Raw genomic sequence first — 26,229 nt, 5'->3', positions numbered from 1 at the left:
ATACAGAACAATCGCTTTGACTCGGGTGTTATACTGTCGGATATCTCTGATCATTTTCCTATTGTACTTTTTGTTGATATTACAAGACACCTAAATGAACCACTTCAAAAGACAAAAGCTAAAGTATTATCTGAAAAAAATTAAGCTCACTCAAAGATCATCTTAACGCAAAAGTATGGAATTCTGTTTACCATTGTAATACTCCAGATGATGCTTATATACACTTCTACAAGAGATATCTGACAGTATAAGCAAAACTATACCTGAAAAAGTAAACAAAATACTCTCTGGTAAACAGGAAAAATGGATCACCAAGAGCATCCTGAAATCCATTAAAACAAAAAATAAGCTTTTTAAACTTTCTATTAAGAAGCCAACTGATGAAAACAAAGACAGGTATCGTAAATATAAATAAACTGACTAACTTGATAAGAATTAAGTCAGAGAAATCAAAATTCACAAGATTTGAAGGCTGCCCTTGGTGACCAAAAGCAATGCTGGAAAGTACTAAATAAAGTTCTCAGTCGGGGTAAAAAAACAACTGTTCTTCCTGACACCAAAAGCAAACAGGCAAATGAAGAACTTGCCAATAGTTTCAACAATTATTTTAACTCCATAGGAGAATCGCTATCTAAGATTTCAAGGCCACCAGGGGTTGCTACATATCACTTGTATCTAAAAGGTAACTATTCTAAATCATTTTTCCTGAAGCCAACTGATGAAGCTGAAGTCCTTAAAATCATAATGGGACTGAAACGTTCGTGCACTGAAGGGATGGATGGTATTTGTAGTAAAATTATAAAATATGTGGCTCATGAAATTATTGAACCACTTGTCTATTGTATAAATTTGTCCTTAATACATGGTGTTGTACCTAAAAAAAATCAAAATAGCAAAAGTCCCCCAGTAATATAAATCTGTATTGCCTACTTTCTAAAGTATTTGAGAGTATTGTTTACAATAGATTAAGTGAATATTTGGACAAATTGCACATACTCTCACTACATCTCAGTATGGCTTCAGGAAAAGAGATCAACATGTATGGCTATTCTTGATCTTATGAGCAAATATTGATGCTATAGATAGAGGTGAATGTGGAGTGGGAATATTTCTTGATTTATCAAAAGCATTTGACACTATAGATTTTAACATCTTATTGGGGAAACTTGAGCATTATGGTGTCAGAGGTATTGCACTTAGTTGGTTCAGAAGTTATTTGTCTGAAAGGGAGCATTACGTACAGATACATACCAGTAAATCGCAATATAAAACAATAAAATGCGGTGTTCCACAGAGATCCATATTAGGTCCACTTATTTTTATTATTTACATAACGATTTTTAAATTCGTCAGATATATTACACAAAATTATTTTTGAAGATGACACAAATCTTTTTTTATCACATAAAAATCTTCAGTTTCTTCAAAACACAGTTAATGAAGAATTAACTAAAGTGGACATTTGGTTCAAATGCAATAAATTATCTTTAAACATTAATAAAACTCATTATATTATGTTTCGCTTTAACAGATCTCGGATAAATACTGAAAATGTGCAGATAGAGATTAATGGAATTGGCATTGAAAGAGTATAGTATATAAAATTTTTAGGTATATATATTGATGAATTTTATACTTTAAAAAACAAATTGATGGAATGACAAGTAAGTTTCGAAATATGTTGGATTATTCTATAAAATCGACATTATCTCCCTCTTAAGCTCTTATAACACTTGTCAGGCAAAGATGACTTTAAGCTTGCTTTCAGCTTGTTTTCACTCTTGGAATATAATATGTGCCATGGAATTAATATACATGCGGGTTGGATTAAACTGCACAGTGTTTGGTACCTTCCAGAAGGTAAGTGAGGTCATACCGGACTTTCCATTGTAAATGGGGAGGCCCACGGAAGGAACTCGGTGGTGAAGACAAGGGAATATATCTAAGAAGGATTCTAACATGACAAGTATGATCAAATGAAGTAGTAATGTGTAAAATTAAGAGTTGATTAGATAAGTAGGTTAACGAATAAGTGGAATGAATGATTATACTGAGGTGTTTTTCATAAAGAGTGCCGCGTCAGAGAAAAGAGGAAGTGAATAAGAGATGTTGCAAGTGGGGCAAGAAAGCTGATGTTAAACAACTGATCAATGATAAGATGTTGTTAAAAAATGAAATGAAGAATAAGGAATGAGAATGTTTGTATATAATCATATGAATTGTTTTATGTGAAAGAGAGTTGTAATGTAAATGATTGAATATGATTGATGTGATTCTAAAGAAATGATTTAAAAGAATGAATTCTCAGAAAAGCTGAAGTGTTAACAGAAAAGAGGAACTTGAGAAATAAGTTACTGGTAGGGGCTGCGGAGATTTCCAGTAAGCAGAAGGAGAAGGGAGGAGGTTTTTGAGTCAACAGCGTGACAGCCTTGTGGAGCATCAATTGGAATCGTGGAGTGAGAGGATTGGAGCCATAAAAGATCATTTGAGAGAGATTTCAACTCCCACTCAGGCCGTCCAGTCCGGAGTAGCAGAACGATGGAGGATAACCACTGGCCTTAAGTCTAAGTGGGGAATGTTCAACAATTTCTCCTCAAGGAATATCACAGCATACCAGAATGGATTAGATCATTTTTGGTTGATTGAAGACGGAATAAATTCTTATGTGGATTAACTTCCTGAAGGATTACAATATCACACAAGGATCATGGTCAGCTAACGACTAATAGCTGATGAAGAGGTAATCAAGTTCATCGAGCTGGGGACCCTAACCTCGAAAACCTTCCTCCCTCACTCCTAGGAAAATTTGTTGAGAAATCAATCCAGTCTCAGTCAAGTAAGATCAGTCAGAATTATTGAATTAAAAACAAAAATCTCTGACAATCATTATTCTAATTATACTTGAATTACTGTTGTGAAATTATCACCATATAACCTATTTTGATTATGTTATCGGCACTTGCAAACCTGCAATAAAATTCCAAGCATGCAGTTAAGTGTTAAGGCTCGGACATTGGATTATTTATGCTTCTTAAGGTGTAAAAGTTAAGTTTATTAGGTGTACAACATCAAAAGGCTCTAAAAGGTTAGTCTGGTTTTTTAATGAAAATAACACATCCTGGGGACTCGCTGTACGAGTCCCTAAATTTAAAATCTAGCAACATTCCAAGAGCCCTGATCCATAAGAGGAGAGCTGCCGTTAACGGGCGTGGCCGGTTCGTATCCTGGTTCCTGAGAAGGCTATTCGACCGGGGGTGCGAGATCAGCTTCAGCGGGGTGGACGTCGGATGGAGGCAGTGAGCAGCTAGACCGAATCTCCTCGCCACCAGCTTGAACAACCTTTGTGCAGCCCTGCCGGGTAATACCCGTGGCGACATGAAGGTCGGCCACCCAGAGACGGAGAGCTGGTTTTTACACAAACATGCTCATCAGAGGTGAGCGTGTGCCGTGTATCTAAAAAGCGGGATCTGACACACTTTATCAAACTTTATTTGAACCACATTTGAATTACTGTAATATTATATGGGTAATACGTATCCTAGTTATCCTCAATAAATTGATTGCTCTGCAAAAGAAAGTGGATTCGTGTTATAACCTGGTCTGAACATAATGTCCCTCTGATCCTCTCTTTTATAGGCTTAGGCTTCTGAAGCTAACTGAGACCAACATATTTCAGAACGCATGCATGATGTATAATGTAGTATATAAGCAAAATGAAAGACTTTGTCAAATAATCCCATTACTTATCCATCTCAGAATAAACACAAGAAGGAAAAATCAGGTGAAGGGCAAAAAGCGTAAATTGAAATGTACTAATTTCGACATTACATGCAAAGGTCCACAGATCTGGAATGCAATTGACGATACAATACAAAACTCTGTATCGTTAAATATATTTAAGAAACTTTTGAAAAAATGACTTGTTGCTACATTATACTCAGGCTAGATCCTAATAGTAAATATACAAAACAATGTATATATAATGTACATAACAATGAAATTTTAAATGTATATAATTAAATGTCTTTGGTACCTTGTTTTTTAATGCCTCTGACACACTGTAAATGTAAGAAAAATTGCTGCCGCAAATAATCTAATGTGTTTGACGTACTTTTGTGAATATTGAATATGACTGCAAACATCGTATGAGATTAGTTGATGGGAATAAGTGCAATATTATTTCTAGATAATGTGGGACTGTATGAATGTGTGTGTGTGGGAGTGCTTAATGCATCCATAGGGGGTGGGGTGATTTTTTTTTTTTTACTGTTGTAATTGTAATATATTTTGTGTTTTAGGACTCCTTTTATAAGCTATGGTAGCTTCTTGGGAGATCCTTTTTACAAGTTTCAAGAAAGCTTTCCTCAAATGCATACTTCTTGAAATGTAAATGAAATGTCCTTTTTTTTTTTTTAAATATTTGTAAATAAATTTTTTTGAAATTTGAAATTGAAAGTGCCTTGGAGCTTTGCTTTGGTCTTCCTGAGGCTTTCACACAAACAGTTTCTTTCAGTTTTTCACCATTTGAAGACAAAAAAACGTGTTTTCTTAGTCCTTTAGGTGCCTTTTGTCAAACTCCAGATGGGCTGCCATGTGCCTTTTACTAAGGAGTGGCTTCCATCTGGCCACTCTACCATACAGGCCTGATTGGGGATTGCTGCAGAGGTGACTGTGCTTTCAGGGAGGTTCTCCTCTGTCCAGAGGAATACTGGAGCTCTGACAGAGTGACCATTGGGTTCTTGGTCACCTCCCTGACTAATGCCCTTCTCACCTCGATGGCTCAGTTTAGACGGGCCACCCAGCTCCAGGAAGAGTCCTGGTGGATTCGAACCTCTTCCATTTATGGATGATGGAGGCCACTGTGCTCATTGGGATCTACAAAACAGCAGAAATGTTTCTGTACCCTTCACCAGATTTGTGCCTCGAGACAATTCCTTTGACTTGATGCTTGATTTGTGCTCTGTCAACTGTGGGACCTTATATGTAGACAGGTGTCTTTCCAAATCATGTCCAATCCAACTGAATTTACCCCAGGTGGACTCCAATTAAGCTGTAGAAACATCTCAAGAATGATCAGTGAAAACAGGATGCACCTGAGCTCAATTTTGAGCTTCATGGCAAAGACTGAATACTGATGTACATGTGATTTTTTATTTTAAGAAATTTGGAAAATCTAAAAAACAAACAATAACCCAACTTGTTTCACATTGTTATTATGGGGTATTGTGTGCAGAATATTGAGGGAAAAAAAATTAATTTCATCCATTTTGGAATAAGGCTGTAACATGAAATGTGGAAAAAAAAAATGAAGCACTGTGAATAATTTTCCAGATGCAATGTAAATGCCAGTACATATACATGTGCATTTTATGAAAGGGCCTGGTCAAGCTGGAGTTGTAGGAGTATGCAGAGGATTTTCTGTTAAGTATGTATGTTAACTTTGCAAAACCAGGTATTTTACTAATGTTTTGCCACAGAGTTATAATATAACTGTGTGCTGACCACTTTCAAAATGGCAGACAGGGTTACAGGGTCGCACAGCTGTGTTGGGTGTACAGTACAGTGAGTGGCACCCTCTAACCTTTCTATAAGATAACTCTATGCAATAAATCAATATATCCAGACATAAGCACTGGCACCAGCTGCCCTCAGGGTCTATATAGAACTTTGGCCCTTTAATCAACTGCAGGAGTTAAAGTAAAACTTTTAAAGCAAAGATGTGAATTTCCACAGTTATGATTAGATACACATACACATTGGAAAAAAATCTTTCAGACTCGGTTTTGACCAAGATATATTCCACTTTATCAAACAATACAAGCTGTGCATCAAGCAGCTCATACAAACAAAATGTATGAGGGTACTTCAAAAGGTTCCCAGCTTCACCCAGGAAATGTCACAGGAGAAAGATCGTCCTTGTCTTACTATTCAAAATAGTCTCTACAGGCCACTTGGTCCACGGATATTCAGTTTCACTGTCACTTTGCAGAAAAAGTCCCACGTTGAGTCACTAGAAACCTCTGTATCCAGGAGAGGCCAAAAACATTTCTGAAGTATGCTGGTATAAATTAAATAGATTCTGTAATCCTAGAGGCATAAAAACCTTGTAAAAACCAGGACAAATGTGCCTCATTAGGTCTCTTTGATGTGCAAAGTGTAGTAGGACCAGGGTTCTGGACATAAATTAATCCAGGGTACTTTTGGTGCAAGACTGGATCATTCCACAAGTAGACCACCCACAGTACAACCATGAACAAGGTCATGCAGAAACTAAACAACAGGAACAGGCCGTTGCTGTCCGGTATGAGGCCTTTCCGATGCTGATGTATCACCACAACAACCATGGCTAGGAATGTGAGGATGAAAAGTTCAGTGATTTGTCCTTCAGTCACCAAGTACCTGCAGTTAATTAAAGAATAGGAAAAAGGAAAACACAAACCAGTGAGTTCAAAGCATTAGTTTAAACAAAGTATTCCAAAAAAGCAGATTTTTTTTCAGATTCATGCATTTGGTTAGAAGGTACTCAATCAGTTTGCACGTGGTATCAACTCTCCCTCAAAAGTTCATTTGGACTTAATGTGTTATGTAGTCAGTACCAGAACGGGGGGGAGGAGAATATGAACCTTGGATGTGCATTGAAGACAGAACTGAAGCTGTATAATCAGTCACATGTCACTGTCAATTAAGATAATGGATGTTTCACAATCTAATCTTGGTATTTTGGCATTGCTTTATTGGGTTTTTAATGCAGCAGGCAATTCATAAACACTAATGAATAACAATTACATTGTGCTATTATTATTTATATAATTTTTACAGGCTTAACTGAGCAAACAAATGGTACTGGTATGAATGATCATAATGCCAATGAGACTGAAAGGAATTTTATTACTTCTGCCAAGGACATAAAATCATCAGCATTTATTAATTAATTTATTTGTCTGTCTGTTAGCAGGATTATGTCAAAGTACTGCACAGATTTGGCCACAGGTAGATATTCAGGCATGGAAGACTCCACTGAATTTTGGAGGTGATCCAGCTTTGGATTCTGGATCAAGATTTCACTTTGTATAGGCTTTGAAGGATTACGTCAAAACCACTTCACGGATTCTCACCAAATCTGCACCACAGATACAGTAGTGTTCATAATAATAGTAGTGCTATCGTGACTAATAAGATTAATCCAGGTTTTGAGTAGATTTCTTATTGTTACATGGGAAACAAGGTATCAGTAGATTATAGTAGAGAAGCTTGAATCTTCGACTGGACTGGGTTGCTTGACGCGAGGACGTTTCGCTTCAAATCGCAGAAGCTTCCTCAGCTAAAATTCTTGCTCTGGTGGTCTGACTTCTGTCTTGACTCTTGTAGAGAAGAATAATCAAGAAGTCACTACAAGAGTCAAGACAGAAGTCAGACCACCAGAGCAAGAATTTTAGCTGAGGAAGCTTCTGCGATTTGAAGCGAAACGTCCTCGCGTCAAGCAACCTAGTCCAGTCGAAGATTCAAGCTTCTCTACTATGGAAACCACCTGGACAACTGAGAGCCTACACAGAAATATCAGTAGATTCTCACAAATCCAAAAAGACTAAGCATTCATGATATGCACACTCTTAAGGCTATGAAATTGGGCTATTAGTAAAAAAAAGTAGAAAAGGGGGTGTTCACAATAATAGTAGCATCTGCTGTTGATGCTACAAACTCAAAACTATTATGTTCAAACTGCTTTTTTAGCAATCCTGTGAATCATTAAACTAGTATTTAGTTGTATAACCACAGTTTTCATGATTTCTTCACATCTGCGAGGCATTAATTTTGTTGGTTTGGAACCAAGATTTTGCTGGTTTACTAGTGTGCTTGGGGTCATTGTCTTGTTGAAACACCCATTTCAAGGGCATGTCCTCTTCAGCATAAGCAACATGACCTCTTCAAGTACTCTGACATATTCCAAACTGATCCATGATACCTGGTATGCGATATATAGGCCCAACACCATAGTAGGAGAAACATGCCATATCATGATGCTTGCACCACCATGCTTCACTGTCTTCACTGTGACTGTAACTTGAATTCAGAGTTTGGGGGTCGTCTCACAAACTGTCTGTGGCCCTTGGACCCAAAAGAACAATTTAGTCTCATCAGTCCACAATAATTCCTCCATTTCTCTTTAGGCCAGTTGATGTGTTCTTTGGGCAAATTGTAACCTCTTCTGCACATCTTTTATTTAACAGAGGAACTTTGCGGGGGATTCTTGCAAATAAATTAGCTTCACACAGGCGTCTTCTAACTGTCACAGCACTTACAGTAACTCCAGACTGTCTTTGATCATCCTGGAGCTGATCAATGGGTGAGCCTTTGCCATTCTGGTTATTCTTCTATCCATTTTGATAGTTGTTTTCCGTTTTCTTCCACGCGTCTCTGGTTTTTTTTTTGTCCATTTTAAAGCATTGGAGATCATTGTAGATCAACAGCCTATAATTTTTTGCATCTGCGTATAAGTTTTCCCCTCTCCAATCAACTTTTTAATCAACTACGCTGTTCTTCTGAACAATGTCCTGACGTCTCATTTTCCTCAGGCTTTCAAAGAGAAAAGCATGTTCAACAGATGTTGGCTTCATCCTTAAATAGGGGACACCTGATTCACACCTGTTTGTTCCACAAAATTGATGAACTCACTGACTGAATGCCACACTACTATTATTGTGAACACCCCCTTTTCTACTTTTTTTTACTAATAGCCCAATTTCATAGCCTTAAGAGTGTGCATATCATGAATGCTTGGTCTTGTTGGATTTGTTAGAATCTACTGAATCTACTGGTACCTTGTTTCCCATGTAACAGTAAGAAATATACTCAAAACCTGGATTAATCTTTTAGTCACATAGCACTACTATTATTCTGAACACTACTGTAGATATTAGGCCATGGAAGACAAACACTCAATTTTGGAGGTGATCTGGATCCAGATTGGCGGAAGCCAGAAATCTCGGATTGCTCCTGTTGTTACTGATATCAATGCATGATAAATTCACTGAAATACCAAAAAAAACAAAAACAAGAACAAAACAAAAAAAAAAAAAAAAAAAAAAAACCTACATTCCCTCTGAAACAGTTCTTCCAGGCTACCCACATTCATAAATTGTTTGTATTGTATTTTACCCAATCCAGCAAGCACAAAATAATTACAAAAAGCAGACTCCAGCATGTTTTCAGTTCCTTTTACATTAACAGGATCTATAACACATCTTTGATTCACATTTAACCGTATTTCCGGACTATAAGTCGCACCGGAGTATAAGGTCGCACCGAGCCACTTTATCCATTATAAAGAAAAATAAACCAGAAATAATCGCACCGGAGTATAGTCGCACCAGCCACTTTATCCATTATAAGAAAAATAAACCATAAATAAGGTCCACTGGACTATAAGTCCCATGGACATACAGGTATGTTAACATGAAAAGTTCAGATGATAATATTGTGACGGCTACCGTTTTCGGATGCATATTTCACCAGTCGCAACTTGTAATCTGCAGAGTATGATTTTCTTTTTGGTGGCATTTTTTCGGGCCTTCTCCGTTGTCTTGTTATGTTATCAGTAACGTTAAAATTTTTATTTTTCTATGGTATTCAGAAGTCGCAGGAACAGTCACACAAGCCTTGAGTGCCCTCTCGTTAGCTGCATTTTACCTACGGATATGTTTGTATTTGCGGACCACATTGCGAGCCGAACCATGCAGCGCCTACCTGCGCAGCTCATGACCACCCAGCGGTGTCGATCCACCTCCTTCCAAGTGCAGACGCTAATCCTCCGCCGTCGCTCAGTGCTCCCATGCAGCTCTCAGCGTCAACTCTGCTCACACTGATATCCAAGGGTTGAAGCTGTTCTGTTCGCCATGCCGGAATAACAGCAAGCACCGTGTTCGTCAGCTTCACACGCTGTGGGTGAGGTGAGGAATACGCATCCAAAGTTCTGTTCTCTGATTGGTTATCGCGACCAGCGTGAACTATAGGATGGCCGTCATACTACAGTGCCCATGATGCATTGCATTTCCTTTTCCGGTGGCCATTTTAAAACATAGATCGACTCTGTCACGTAAAATTGTTTTGTTACAGTAAATTAATTGAGATCCTACCGGTATATTTTTCATTTATAAGTCGCACCGAAGTATAGGTCGCACCCCCGGCCAAAACGTAAAAAAGTGCGACTTATAGTCCGGAAAATACGGTACTTTTTAATGTGTACCAAAGCAAATCACATGACATGATACAATGTTTATATTTGACAAAACTTAAATCTGTCAATACTTGCCACATCTGTATGTTCGTAGTGAAGTGTTGCCCCCCAGATTATGTTTGTGTTCACTGATCGCATCCAGCAGTGGCGGTCCTAGAGTGATTTACTCCCCGGGCGAAACCCCCTGCGTGCGCCCCCCTCGAGCACACTAACGTGGCCACCACCTCCGCCCCACCACCCATGAAAACACTAACTTCGGCCAGAACACCCACAATCCCACAAATTAACTCACAACAGCTACTTTCAAGAATAAATTTCCAGTTTTAATGACTACTGCAATAACAAACACAAAGAAATTGTCACAGTCTAATGTGTCATCATCCATGGACTTATCTGCAATGATCATCTCAAACGTTTGCAGGAGGCATCATAATTGTTTGCCCCAGTGCTCACTATCCGTAATGTGAAATTCCATCAAGTAGCAGCATTTCTGGGCAATCTTGAGCAGCCTGCAGACTCAAGAAAAGACATCCTCTTTGTGGATTTTGAGAAAAATGTGGCAAACCCAGAGAGTGATGCAAAAAATATTCTGCACTCAGATAAGCATTTAGCCCCCTGAGACAGAACCAGATTCAGTCTGTGTGCATAGCAATGCACAAACATTGCACTGGGGGCTGTTGCTTTAACTTTGGCCTGCAAACCATTGAGAGCTGAAGCCATGACAGCAGCCACGGCTTCTTCGTAAGGAAGACTATCAAATGGCTTCACCAAAATCCACAACAACATTCAAATTGTCTGCCATTATGTGCAGCTTGCTACCTAGCTAGCTCGCTAGCTGGGACTGGCGCGAGGCTAGTGTGACGTTTGTCCGCCTGTGAGTGCTTTGTGACGGTGGAGGAGCTCAGCAGCACCCGCTGCTCGGTAGGGACAGAAACTGTGATAGAAGTCGGTCTCCAAACACAAGCAGCTACAAAAAAACACACCAGAAATAGAAGCTCGATTTGTCGCTAGTCTTTTTTAACAAAGAAAATGCCACTAAGAGGATTAAGAAAGTCTCCGGTTCAACTCAGAACAGAATGAAAACTAAAAAATGCTCCCACGGATGTTTACACCAAAAGATCACTGATTCGCTCATTTCGCTGTCAATCAAAAAGGGATTCAGCGTCAGACAGATCATCCAATCATCATGCAGAAGATGAGCGTCCAGGCCAGCCCACTGCCCCATAGACCCCAGACACGCTGAGCGTCCGATGGGCGGGACAAAACCCAGCATTTATCCAATGACTCGTCTCGTTTCGCTGCACTCTTTGTGTCGGTATTGAAGCACTGTGAAGCTGCTGAATGAGTGAGAGGAAAGCCGCGCCGTTACCAATGATAAGATGATTCTGAACAAAAGTTGAGCGCGTTGTCCTTTGTCCACGACCCCCCCCCCCCCGTCAGGACAACCCCCCCACCCCGTTATTTTTTTTTTTTGGGGGGGGGGCACAGGGTTTTTTTTTTTCCGCACGGTCGCACTAACACAGAATACCCAGAAACTGGACAGTTGTTAGGCCATAATGAGAGCGTCCACTAAAGGTGGGCGAAACCGGGAATTTTGGTATTGATCCAATATCAAGTAAATACAGGCCCAGTATCACCGATATCAATACCGATACTTTTTTATATTTAAGCTTCATACATCCAAAGGATCCAAAAGACCTAAGATAGAATTTCGCCAAACATTGTACATGACAACAAAATACTTTATTATCACAATCAACATTTTTGTTTAAAAAAAAAATATCACTCAACACAACTTAAAATCTCCTGAAGTAGAGGGCTGACAAACCACAATACAAGGGTGCGCTGCTCCGTGTTGTGTGACACAGCGCAGCGCTGCTCTTACAGAGAGTAGACTTTGATGAATCTGCGTGCGCAGCAGTCAGTGCGTGTGGGAGAGAAAAAAAGGTTGAGTATCAATCTTTTTACACGAGGATCGTTCAATATCAATACCAGCGTTGGTATCGATATTATCGATATTAGGATCGATCTGCCCACCTCTAGTGTCCACTTTTAGCTTGTCTCGTAAGCTAAGCTCATAAGAGTGTGGTGTGAACTGAGCAAACATTAAAAAATTAACTGAGCTGTTTTTTATTCTTCACAAAGCTGATCTGAGGGCGCTGAAATCACTAGTGATTAACAAATTAATGATATTTAGTGTGTCTGTGTGCGCGTGTGTTTTATTTATTTTTTTTGGGGGGGGGGGGGGGGGCTATTTAAAAAAAAATTCTGGCCTGACACTGACATTTATAAAACTACCCTGGGCAGAATAATGAATACATCAAAGTGGTGCTATTCATGTTTTATAATCATTATTATTATTAGGCATTAAAGTGTAGGTGACACCACAAATGTGCACAAATAATCACTAAAAATGAGGAAATGTTGATATTTTTTAAAATCCTGAACAATAAGTGCACAGGTGAAGGATAAACTACAGCTGTCTGAAGCCTGCGCTCAGCCCTCGGCCGCAGCAATATTGTTGCTACGTCATCGCCGGAACAGCACCTGTTAATTCAAGCCCAAATCAACTGTAAACACAGCAGAGGTCGAGCTGTTTTCAGACGATTTTTTTTTTTTTTTTTAATAGTGCAAAGCTTTTTTTTTTTTTTTTTTTTTAGTCCAGTCTGAAGGTGTTTCTGGAGCAGCTGTGGGGGACACAGCATTTATGGTTTTATTGCCTTATTTAGATGACAATAAACTTTGGAGGAAAACCTTCAGTCTGACAACAGTGATGATACTGGCAGAGTTCATAACACATATTGGTGATTATAAAAAAAAATAATAATACAGGCGATTTCGGCATGAGTGGAGGTGATAAACTGTTTTTTTTTTTTTTTACCAGCTCTTTGGTCGTAATCAACTGACAAAAAATAGTTTTACTATCTGTGAAATTAGAAAAGAGTGATGAGGAAGTGTGGATTATTTTTTCTTATAAACAATTTCAAATCTGAAAAATGACATGAGGGACTGAAAATATCAGCTATTTTTAAAATAAACATTGTGTTCCTTCTTGAATACATTATTATTAAATATTAAAACCATTCACACAAGAAGTAAATATATAGTCTTCTTACCTGTGCGTTTCAATGAGATCATCTTTAAACTTATCCACGTTTAAAAAAAAACACATCTGAAATATAATTTAATTCCATCTGTCCTGGTTAGTGCAGCAGATAACTGAAACAATCATGCAAATGGTGTTAAAAGCATCAAATTCGGCAGAAATACTCCTTAGACATTCCTCTTTTGAAAAAACTGATTGGCCACTTGAATTTTCAATTGGTGGTCAGGTAGGGGTCAATTGAAGAATCACACAGGGGTCAAAATTAAAAGATGCTCCAATCATATTGAAAACTATACCACATTATTTGCTTGATCATAAAGATTCCAAAAGGTATAGTTTGGACTATCTGTGACTGAATTCTATGGAGTTATGGGATAAAAACAGCAAAAATGGTGACAAAGGTCAGTTTCAGTTTGTACAGAAATCAAAAGTTAAAGTTTCCCCAATGTTGGTAAAAAGTGATGCAAATTATTGGTTGAGCTAATAGGATTAATAAATGGAGTAGTTTTGACAGTGTTGAATGCTTGGTCTCCAAAGTAAATGTCAAAGAAGGTCAACGTCCATTGGATTCTATGGCATGTGACATATGTTACCCTGTAATGTGATAAGTAAGCATGATACATGGTCCAAACTATTCCTTTTTAAAACCCCATAAATCTACTAATAATTTGCATCACTTTTTACCAAAATTGGAGCAACTTTAACTTTTGACCCCTGTACAAACTGACACTGACCTTTGTCACCATTCTTGCTGTTTTTATCCCGTAACTCCATAGAATTCAGTAACAGATAGTCCAAGCTATACCTTTTTGGACCACATCTCGCGGTCAAAGGAGGAAAGATAAACTATAACAGAACTCAGAGCGCAGACCTGCAGCTCAGCACAAGAACACATATAAAGTAGACAGTCTGTCTGCAGCCAAACTGTGCACTCTGACTTCTCTGTGCAGAGAACCTGCAGGCTGCGTTCTCACCTCCTCTCTGCCCCCTGCTGCGTGCACCTGACGCAGAAATTCCTGCATCGTCATGACGCAACAGGGAGCAGCCCCGGTGTGAAAGGGGCTTTAGACAAATTTCACATCCAACTCGACAGTAATTGTTTGCTGTTTTCCTGTTAATCATGCAAATGGCCACAAATTTTCTAAGTGCCATGCGAACGGTGTTAGATGTTCGTGTGTGTCACCTGGAATTTGTCCAACACCTGCCGCGAGAGGGTTTGATGGGCTCTAACAGCGCACACTCTGTTTTTCACCCGCTGGTGTGTGTAAATAGTTGTAGCAACAGGTGTATGAGGCATTGGACGCAGCTACGATTTTACCTGTTTTGCATACGATTCCTGCTTCATGCGCACTTTATGCGCAAATTGACCAAATTCTCACTATGTGTGAAGGAGCCCTAATAGATGAACAATTTCCTCTAAATCAGCAATTGAGTGATGTACACAGACAAAGGCTTCACTGAGTTTCCAAAGGCACAAGAACTTGACTGACCAGTAGTAGAGGGCGCTGGGTCCCAGCAGGAGCCAACCAGAGACAGGAATCTTATGATCTTTTTTTTGAGAAAAGCAACCAGTGAAATAGATGAAGAGAATGATGAAGAAAGGGATGTACCTAGAATGGGATAAAATACAGAGTCCTTGATATTTGAATTTCTCATTTAGTCAAGCAAACAGTTCATTTTAAATCTGATCCAACATCTCAGCCTAAAGCTTGTACCACCACAATCTAACAATCCTCAACCCTCACATGTAAACCTTAAAATGTAACTGACATGTTTTTTTATTCTATACATAACATTTTACATAACATTCTAAGTCTCAAATAATACACAAAAAACACTATAACTAGAGAAGACTATCCACAGTGTAAAAAAAGCACATCATTCTACTTATAATAAATAGTAAGTCCCTTCGGCTGCTCCGTTGTTGGCACCCGGGGTCGCCACAGCAAATCTGAGGTGGATCTGCATGTTGAATTCGCACAAGTTTTAAAGTGGCAGGGGTGGGGTTTGAACTGGGAACCTTCCGCACTGAAACCAAGTGCACTAACTACTTAGCCACCACCCCTGCTGATAATAATCAGAATAAATAAATACATACCACATCAAATGTCCCAGCTGTTCATCAAAATAATACAGCAGCTCAAAGGAGTCAATCTGTTAACAAAGATCATAAAGTCTCAATCATGATTAAAAACTCAGAAAATAAAGAAATAAATCTGCTCCAATGCTATGTTGTGTGCATGTGGATTATGAGATTTGTGTGTCTTATGCAACAGTGCAACCTAGTGTCCCATTAACCTTCAAACTTTCACTGTGACCAACTAGAGCACAATAGGTGCTAATTAGAGCTATTGTTTAGTCACTAGCCTATAGCAGTCAGCCTCTCGGTAGGTGGGGTCTGGTTAGGTTAAAAAAAACTCCAGCTTTTGTTGGCTTCTGGTTTATTCTTCTCTACAAGAGTCAAGACAGAAGTCAGACTACCAGAGCAAGAATTTTATCTGAGGAAGCTTCTGTGATTTGAAGTGAAACGTCCTCACGTCAAGCAACCCAGTCCAGTCGAAGATTCAAGCTTCTCTACTATGGAAACCACCTGGACAACTGAGAGCCTACACAGAAACATTTCACTGTGACCGTTCTAGAGAAACATAACATTACTTCCATTCAACTGGCCCTTCATCCTGGTACCAATAAATTATTCTGGTGTCAAACCTTTGTCACATTTGTTTCTCCTCTACTGTGACACTACAATCAAACTTTAACACTTAAAATGTAATTATTCAATGAGAAAATATAATCCTACAATCATAAGATCAAATTCAGAGTCCAAAAATGAAAATGTTGTCACAAACTTTATAAGAAATTAACATTTTAAAGAAACTGAGCATTTAGTTTCAGCATTTGTATTTTATATAGCTTTATGATTGTCTAAGTGTCTTGGATGCGTCCTTCACTAGTCTCGTACTTGGAAGGCCGCTTAGTTTTTGAGAAATGTCTCCTCCAGACAGATTTATCACATAGTACAATATTCGATGCAAAAGAAGTTCAAGACAAATTAGGTGACTTGGAAATGTTCATGTGTCCATCCCCCTGCCTTGTCAAAAAAGAAATAAAGAAAGAAAGAAAAAGGCTGTAAAAGTGATTTTTTTTTAAATTAAAAATAATCTTTATATTTAGTTTGTCCAATTAATTATGTATTCTAAAAACACAGGCACTGTGTACACAAATGGCCATAATTCCTGAATGGTTAATGCAATACTTGTGTGTTAATCTCCTTAAAATAAACATAACACTCCACACTACAAACACATTTATTGTTTCATCTGAACCTCATTGTAGTGGGTACAGATGTACAAATGTTTCAAAAATTGCTTCACTGTTCAATTACTTAAAATCAAAATCTCACACACACTTGCATGACTCAAATCACTGAGATCACTGGACATACAGTAGTGTTCAGAATAATAGTAGTGCTATGTGACTAAAAAGATTAATCCAGGTTTTGAGTATATTTCTTATTGTTACATGGGAAACAAGGTACCAGTAGATTCTCACAAATCCAACAAGACCAAGCATTCATGATATGCACACTCTTAAGGCTATGAAATTGGGCTATTAGTATAAAAAAAAAAATAGAAAAGGGGGTGTTCACAATAATAGTAGTATGGCATTCAGCACAGTGAGTTCATCAATTTTGTGGAACAAACAGGTGTGAATCAGGTGTCCCCTATTTAAGGATGAAGCCAGCACCTGTTGAACATGCTTTTCTCTTTTAAAGCCTGAGGAAAATGGGACGTTCAAGACATTGTTCAGAAGAACAGTGTAGTTTGATTAAAAAGTTGATTGGAGAGGAGAAAACTTATACGCAGGTGCAAAAAATGATAGGCTGTTCATCTACAATGATCTCCAATGTGTTAAAATGGACAAAAAAAAAAAAAAAAAACAGACGCACGTGCAAGAAAATGGAAAACAACCATCAAAATGGATAGAAGAATAACCAGAATGGCAAAGGCTCACCCATTGATCAGCTCCAGGATGATCAAAGACAGTCTGGAGTTACCTGTAGAAGACGCCTGTGTGAAGCTAATTTATTTGGAAGAATCCACCGCAAAGTCCCTCTGTTAAATAAAAGACGTGCAGAAGAGGTTACAATTTGCCAAAGAACACATCAACTGGCCTAAAGAGAAATGGAGGAATATTTTGTGCACTGATGAGAGTAAAATTGTTCTTTTTGGGTCCAAGGGCTGCAGACAGTTTGTGAGACGACCCCCAAACTCTGAATTCAAGCCACAGTTCACAGTGAAGACAGTGAAGCATGGTGGTGCAAGCATCATGATATGGGCATGTTTCTCCTACTATGGTGTTGGGCCTATATATCGCATACCAGGTATCATGGATCAGTTTGGATATGTCAAAATACTTGAAGAGGTCATGTTGCTTTATGCTGAAGAGGACATACCCTTGAAATGGGTGTTTCAACAAGACAATGACCCCAAGCACACTAGTAAATGAGCAAAATCTTGGTTCCAAACCAACAAAATTAATGTTTTGGAGTGGCCTGCCCAATCCCCGGACCTAAATCCAATTGGGAACTTGTAGGGTGACATCAAAAAAGCTGCTTCTGAAGCAAAACCAAGAAATGTGAATGAATTGTGGAATGTTGTTTAAGAATCTTGGAGTGGAATAACAGCTGAAAGGTGCCACAAGCTGGTTGACTCCATGCCTCGCAGATGTGAAGAAATCATGAAAAACTGTGGTTATACAACTAAATACTAGTTTAGTGATTCACAGGATTGCTAAAAAAGCAGTTTGAACATAATAGTTTTGAGTTTGCAGCATCAACAGCAGATGCTACTATTATTGTTATTGAATACTGACATCATGCCTCTTACATCAGTGGTCTCTGATCACTCACTTATTAAGTTTACAGTTTCGCTGCTGTGTTTAGTGTAACAACAACCTTATTTATCACCACGGCGATGCATCAACTCCTCTTAGTCTTAGCCTTACTTTTGACAAATACCCAGTCAGTAGACAGACTTGTTTATAGTTTAAACTCAGTGCTCAAAACGACACTCGACATGATTTCACCACCTGTGTTGAAACCGCGCTCCCCCAAATCGCGGTCACCTTGGTTCAATGATTACCTGCGTGACCTCAAGCATAAAGCGAGAGGTCTAGAACGGAAATGGCATCGTTCAAAATTAGAAGTATTCCACCTTGCATGGCGAGATGCTATCTTAGACTATAAGCATGCATTATTGGCTACAAAGTAGACTTACTACTCTGAATTGATCAAGAAAAACAAGCATAACTCAAAGTTCTTGTTCGACACGGTGGCAACACTTATTCATGGACAACCACCGTAGTTCGCTCTCCTTTTACAGCACAAGATTTCCTGGATTACTTTGAGAAGAAAATAGATGACATTAGGTTGAACATATCCCAGCCACTACACCCTGCTACTGATGTGGGCGCCACTACTGAGGTATTACCTAGATTTACAGAATTTGATAGTATCTCTCTAGACATGCTGACGAAACTCATAACGTCAACAAAAAGCACAACCTGTTTATTTGATCCTATACCAACAAAACTGTTTAAGGACCTGTGGCCCACACTTGGGCCGACTGTGCTGGAAATGATTAATCTTTCTTTAACTTCTGGATCTGCTCTTAAATGTTTCAAATATGCAGTGATTAAACCATTACTTAAGAAACCTAATCTTGACCCTAGTGTATTGAAAAACTATCGGCCGATATCAAATCTATCATTTTGCTCTAAAATTCTGTAAAAAGTGGTGTCACGGCAGTTCATAGACTATCTTATTGAGAATAATCTCTTTGAGCCACTGCAGTCTGCTTTTAGAAAATATCATTCCACTGAGACGGGTCTCACTAAAGTGGTGAATGATCTGCTTACAATGGACTCAGACACCACTACGGTTCTGCTGCTGTTAGATCTCAGTGCTGCATTTGATACAGTGGATCATCATATTCTACTTGATAGGCTGGAAAATCATTTTGGGATTACTGGGAGTGTCCTTGCATGGCTGACGTCATACTTGACCAGTCATTCTCACTGTGTTTTGTACAGTAACACTACCTCTAACCTTAGTGACATGAAATTTGGGGTTCCACAGGGGTCTGTCTTAGGCCCCCCTTTTCTCCCATTATATAGCACCTCTTGGGCACATATTGCGGCGTTTTGGGATTACCTTTCACTGCTATGCAGATGATACTCAGTTATACATGCCAATAACTGCTGGTAATCTCATTCACATAAAATCTTTAGAAGATTGCCTTGCAGCAGTGAGAAGTTGGATGTCTAGAAACTTCCTACTTTTAAACTCTGAAAAGACTGAAATGATGGTTCTTGGTCCAGTGAGACATCGGCATCAATTTGACCAGTTAACACTCAGCCTAGGCTCGTGTGTCATACATCACACTGACAAAGTGAGGAACCTTGGGGTAATTTTTGATACTTCGTTGTCCTTTGGCCTCCATATTAGAAATATTACTAGGACTGCTTTCTTCCACCTGCAAAATATAGCAAAGATTCGTCCCATCCTGTCTATGGCTGATGCTGAGACCCCGATTCATGTGTTCATCTCTTCTAGCGCCTTGGGGCAACTGTTTGTTGTGATTTGGCGCTATATAAATAAAATTGATTTGATTTGATATGATTCTAGATTGGACTACTGCAATGTTCTATTTTCTGGTTTACCACAGTCTAGCATTAGGGCTCTCCAATTGGTTCAAAATGCTGCAGCCAGACTTTTAACACGAAGCAGAAAGTTCGACCACATTACACCCATTTTGGCGTCTCTTCACTGGCTTCCTGTCCCAGTGAGATCAGAGTTTAAGGTTCTGCTACTAACCTATAAAATGATTCATGGACTGGCACCTCCCTACCTAGCTGACCTAATTAAACGTTACGTACCGGCCCGGGCTTTGCGTTCTCAGGGTGCAGGACTACTTTGTGTCCCTAGGGTGAATAAGAAGTCTGCGGGTCACAGAGCTTTCCATTATCGTACCCCTGTTCTGTGGAATGATCTCCCTGCGTCAATAAAACAGTCAGATTCTGTGGAGACTTTCAAGTCCAGACTTAAGACGCACTTATTTTCCCTTTCATATGGCTAGCATACTGGTACAGTTTTGTTTTATGCTTTTTACTCTTAATTCATTTTATTAGTAATTGGAGCGGGCCGCGGCCTCAACTTTACCTACATTCTGGGTCTTTTAGTGAAGTTTAGGGCTTGCGGCTGGCGATCACCTTAGTATTTCTTCTGTTTTTCTTGTTGATTAATGCTGGCAAATTATACAGTATTTTTTGTCTTTCTGATGCCTGATTCTGTTTTTTCTCTGTTTAAGGTGCAGCTCCATCCAGAGATGGGAGTTGTATTCGTGTTGGCGACCCTCCTGTCCTGTGCACCAACAGCAATTCTTGTATATTCGTCCATGAATTGTTCTGTGAATTATTTCTGTAATTTATATTTGTAGCATGGCCCAAGCAGCGGGTCACCCCTTTGAGTCTGGTCTGCTTGAGGTTTCTTCCTCAAGGGGAGTTTTTCCTTACCACTGTTGCTCTGGGGGTTGGTAAGGTTAGACCTTACCTGTGTGAAGCGCCTTGAGGCAACTCTGTTGTGATTTGGCACTATATAAAGGAAAATAAATTAAAATTGAATTGAAATTATTGTGAACACCCCCTTTTCTACTTTTTTTTTTTACTAATAGCCCAATTTCATAGCCTTAAGAGTGTGCATATCATGAATGCTTGGTCTTGTTGGATTTGTGAGAATCTACTGGTACCTTGTTTCCCATGTAACAATAAGAAATATACTCAAAACCTGGATTAATCTTTTTAGTCACATAGCACTACTATTATTCTGAACACTACTGTACGTAAGGGCATCCAACAGAGCTGGATGGGATGGTGCTTGTACACTCAGTTGAAAAACTGCCCCCCCCCCCGCCGGGAATATGAAATGGGGCAATTTTCCCAGGGCCAAAGTAACAATCCAATGAAACGGTGTGTGTTGTTAGATGATGCATTTGATATGCATTGTCTCAGTCCACCCAGCTGTAAATGGGTATCGGCTTTGGCTCAGGAAGTAACTTGTGTCAGACTGGTGTTTTATCCAGGGGGTGCCACAGACTCTAATCTATTTAACACTAAGGAATATGGAGTTAGGCACTGGCAAGGACAGTCCTCTGGTCTGTATGAGCCTTCTTCAATGTAACAAAAATGTAACACTCAATACTTACTGAAATTACTTGAGTCAGATAAATTTATTACCTATGAGAACATCATAACTGGATGTCCAACACTGAACTCAACACTGCAAAGATCTAACAGGTTTCTCAGTATTCAGTCCTTGCTTCAGTTATTTCCTGTGATTAGTCCGAGATCCATAAGTGTAAAGGTGTATGTTATACAGTCACTCTGCTCATGAAAAAGAATAGTTAAAAAAATACTGAAAGCTCAACACTGACAAGACATTCATGACCTTGTCAAAGAAGTTAAATAAATAAATAAAATAACAAAAAATAAAATGCCATCTCAGGTCTAAATGTTGCTTCTAGCAGTATGTATACATGGACAGTCATAGCGTTGTGGGACTTTGGAGGATGGTTGACATAAAGTCACAGCCAAATGTTGTATATCCTCTAATACAGACCCATAGTGTGAAGCAGAAGAAAGTCTCCACTTTCCCCCTGGACGGGGTGTCAGTCTAATGCAGGTTACTTCTCCAGTCACAGCCAGGACCTATTTACAGCTGACTGACAAAATGCAGATGAAATGTCTTGTCCAAAGATATGGACTGGTAGTGTGAGTGGGAATCGAACACAGGACTACATGTTGGCTGGCCAACTAATTCCTTGAGGTTTTTTCTACACAGTTAAATGTGACTGTAAATACATTGCAAATAAAACTGCACAATGACCCCTTTAAAGTGGTTAAGCCAATATAAATGGAGCCTCACCAGGGAGACGGGCTTGAGGTCTTTGATGATGGGGTTTTCTCTGACAGACAGATGGAGCTGGTAGCCACTCATGATGAGCCGGTGGTTGATGGAGTCCCCCACTAGGTGGATGCTGGCTCCCATGACAAAAGTGATGATGCAGAGGTAGACTGCAGAGCGAGGCAGCACCATCCGAGGACTGCGCTCAATCAGCTGATTGGATGATTACACATTATGTCAGGTTCATGCATTTTAAGAGAATATAATCCAAACACAGGCAGTGCTGACAGATGAAAATCCATGTGTAGTGGCATTTAGAGAAAAACAATGACTTTTTTAATTAAAAAAATTGTCCATTAAAACAGATATCTTCAAGACAAAAGTATTTGAAACTTTTGGAACAAGTAGTTTTGGAACAAATCACCCATACGGACCCACCCCTCACAGTTTGGCACACATGTGAACCACAGATCAAGATTTGTGCATCCCTCCTTCCCGCCTCATATTGTTGTCAATGTTACCAATCTCCTAATTATCTGATGTTGATGACTTTATTTCTGATCCTTATATTAATGTGATTGGAGCAGTGACTCCTACAGTACAAACTGTCATAGGTCAAGTCTGCTTAAAGTTTGAAAATTTTTAAAATGCATTCAAAAATGTACTTGACATATTGCAATCAGTCCTGTGTGTGTCTGTCTGTGAACAAGATAACTAAAAATAAAACAGCCACATTTTCTCCTAACTTGGTGGGAATATTACTTTGGCAGATATCTTGAGATGATGAATGTTTGCAGAGGATTGGACGAAGATCAACATCAAGGTCAATAAAAGTATGGTGCAAAAAATATATTTTTTGTCATATCTTCACAGCCAGTAGGGCTAGAGAGATTAAAGTTTATATGGATCAGCAAAACATCTGTGATCGACTGGTATATGTGGTGTCATGATAAAGTCCAAAGAAAATCATAAAAGAAAGTCATGTTACTTTAAAAAAAAAATACATTGTTTACAACAACTCGTTCTCTTCAGGTTACAATGTTCACTGTATATAAAGTAGTCTGTTTTTGGCGGTTAGAGAATAATAAACACAGGAAGCTGTGTTACTTTTCAACAAAACTTTTCTGGATTCTGAGAAATAAACATTATCACCACGGGTTTTTGCAAGCAAAACGCCGTGCACACTCAAACACTTGCACGTACTACCAACACGAACTATCGCACATGAATATATCTCAGTGTGCTGTGCACAGCACGCAGGGTTTGCATCAGTCCTCTGATGCTTTTCATTCATTTGAATAGCTCTGTTTCCTCTTCTGAAATAAGGGTTTGGTGTGTTCAAACTAACCTTGAGCATAAGAAATGGGGTGATGACATTGTAGGCCATGTGGAAATAGTCTCCAGCACTCGGCTTGTTCAGTGGAAACCACTCCACAGGAGCAACTATCTAATAAATATGATATAAAGAAACTGACTATTATGTTCATCTCAACATGGGATATCTACTTTATGGCATTTGATTAGCATGTCTAAATTTGTGTACTGGATTTAGTGAAATATGGAGGGGGCATTCATTTACCATGACTATAGGTCTTCCAAAGTCCAGTATCCAGTTCTGCAGGGTCAGACAGAACCATATATCAAAATGGAAGCCTTCCTTTTTCTTCTGTGGCACATTTCCTTTCGGTCCAGGAGTGCTGTCAGGAAGTACAAAATAGTTATAAAAAAGTAACGAGACAGACAGACAAATGTTTGGGAAACCCTGTTTGGGTTTTACATTTTAACAGCAACAAGAACTAATTAATTAATTGCTTAAATAATTCAGCCCCCCCACACACACACAGGTACAGATCGACATTGAAATCTGGCACAGGTTTTATGAAGAATGTCCTTCCTGACACAACTCCAGTTCGGAGTTCTACACGGAGAAACCTACTCACGGCTCGTGGAGTCACTAAAATGTCTAAAATGACACTCATTAACGTCAATAAAAGACAGTTAATTTTGTCTGGACCCGTGCTGAGCTCAGTTTCTGTAGCACGGAGCAGATGAGCAACAATAATTCATACTTATGTCCACATTTATTTTTATATGTATTTGTTAATACCGTTATTGTAGGTTTAACTACGCTATTATACTTTATACACTAATTACCGTTTTTGCTTATCTTGTTAGCTTGCTAGGTACGGTTGGCTTATTAACGGATAATTTAGCTCTTCTAACTAAAACTAGCTTATTTTCGTTAATTACAATTTTATTTTACATGGTGTAGATTTTTAATGATTCATCCGTTTATGTGTTCTTTTAAAGATATCAACATATCAATCAATCAATCAATCAATTTTTTTATATAGCGCCAAATCACAACAAACAGTTGCCCCAAGGCGCTTTATATTGTAAGGCAAGGCCATACAATAATTATGTAAAACCCCAACGGTCAAAACGACCCCCTGTGAGCAAGCACTTGGCTACAGTGGGAAGGAAAAACTCCCTTTTAACAGGAAGAAACCTCCAGCAGAACCAGGCTCAGGGAGGGGCAGTCTTCTGCTGGGACTGGTTGGGGCTGAGGGAGAGAACCAGGAAAAAGACATGCTGTGGAGGGGAGCAGAGATCGATCACTAATGATTAAATGCAGAGTGGTGCATACAGAGCAAAAAGAGAAAGAAACAATGCATCATGGGAACCCCCCAGCAGTCTACGTCTATAGCAGCATAACTAAGGGATGGTTCAGGGTCACCTGATCCAGCCCTAACTATAAGCTTTAGCAAAAAGGAAAGTTTTAAGCCTAATCTTAAAAGTAGAGAGGGTGTCTGTCTCCCTGATCTGAATTGGGAGCTGGTTCCACAGGAGAGGAGCCTGAAAGCTGAAGGCTCTGCCTCCCATTCTACTCTTACAAACCCTAGGAACTACAAGTAAGCCTGCAGTCTGAGAGCGAAGCGCTCTATTGGGGTGATATGGTACTACGAGGTCCCTAAGATAAGATGGGACCTGATTATTCAAAACCTTATAAGTAAGAAGAAGAATTTTAAATTCTATTCTAGAATTAACAGGAAGCCGATGAAGAGAGGCCAATATGGGTGAGATATGCTCTCTCCTTCTAGTCCCCGTCAGTACTCTAGCTGCAGCATTTTGAATTAACTGAAGGCTTTTTAGGGAACTTTTAGGACAACCTGATAATAATGAACATATAGTACCTTAGTTCTTAGGTTTCCATTTGATAGAATATAGATTTTGCTTTATATTTTCCTACAGTACTAGCAGAGTTCCTTTAGATAGATACCAATACACATTACATCATAGCTTGTTTCTATAATAAAATATCAGATTTATAGCTTAGCCTACTAACTATAATTTAATTTTACTACTAGTCTACATACTAAATTACCTATACTAGTCTTCTACTGTATTAATATTTAGGTTTTAATACCTACTTCTGTATATTATACAGTACCATATTTATTGTATATGTTTATTACCCTTAATATTTAAATATAACATATATATGATGTCTTATCCTTCTTATGTCTTATTATTATTATATATACTTTTTTCTTGAGCCGTTGGGTGGGTAGGCAGAGTTCCCATGGGATAAAAAAGCTTTTCAACCTACTATCCCTGGTTCTCAAGACCAGGCACCTAAGTGGCTCTACTCTACTCTTCTATTTTACTCTTCCTTTGTGAGTAGTAGTATTGCTGTACTTTTAAATTAATACTAGCGTGGGGATCCGCTGACAAAAAGCCAGTTGTGATGACGCCTTCTCCTCAGTACAAACATTCACACACCTGTTTTGTAAAGTCTCTTGCGAACCGTTTCCATGCCGTTTTCGAACTCTTTGCATTTCTGCTCCTTTGTTTGTCCAAACGAGCTGTTTTACTTGATGGTTTTAACCGAAGCACAGAAAAAACACAACGGGACAAAAGACAGAA

General features: G+C 38.9%; 1 protein-coding gene and 2 long non-coding RNA genes across 3 annotated transcripts in view; 1 reads left to right on the top strand and 2 right to left on the bottom strand.

Annotated features, from left to right (window-relative positions):
- LOC117500779 overlaps nt 1-4,312 on the bottom strand; it is a 15,377-nt gene extending 11,065 nt beyond the window's left edge. Inside the window, exon 1 of the long non-coding RNA XR_004557850.1 lies at nt 4,302-4,312. This is a non-coding gene — a long non-coding RNA (uncharacterized LOC117500779). The remainder of the gene's footprint in view (nt 1-4,301) is intronic.
- Nucleotides 1-11,259, top strand: part of LOC117500771 — a 24,538-nt gene extending 13,279 nt beyond the window's left edge. Inside the window, exon 3 of the long non-coding RNA XR_004557845.1 lies at nt 11,246-11,259. This is a non-coding gene — a long non-coding RNA (uncharacterized LOC117500771). The remainder of the gene's footprint in view (nt 1-11,245) is intronic.
- On the bottom strand, nt 5,800-26,229 carry LOC117500765 (ceroid-lipofuscinosis neuronal protein 6 homolog). The gene is given in 8 exon segments (XM_034159544.1): nt 5,800-6,179; nt 6,182-6,399; nt 14,831-14,950; nt 15,439-15,494; nt 22,324-22,515; nt 23,651-23,749; nt 23,882-23,999; nt 26,086-26,229. Coding segments are annotated over 8 exon segments (906 nt in total). The 5' UTR covers nt 26,142-26,229; the 3' UTR covers nt 5,800-6,132.

The sequence above is a fragment of the Thalassophryne amazonica genome, chromosome 2 (genome assembly GCF_902500255.1).
Source record: "Thalassophryne amazonica chromosome 2, fThaAma1.1, whole genome shotgun sequence".
NCBI lineage: Eukaryota > Metazoa > Chordata > Actinopteri > Batrachoidiformes > Batrachoididae > Thalassophryne > Thalassophryne amazonica.
This window is presented reverse-complemented; position numbering and strand designations above follow the sequence as displayed.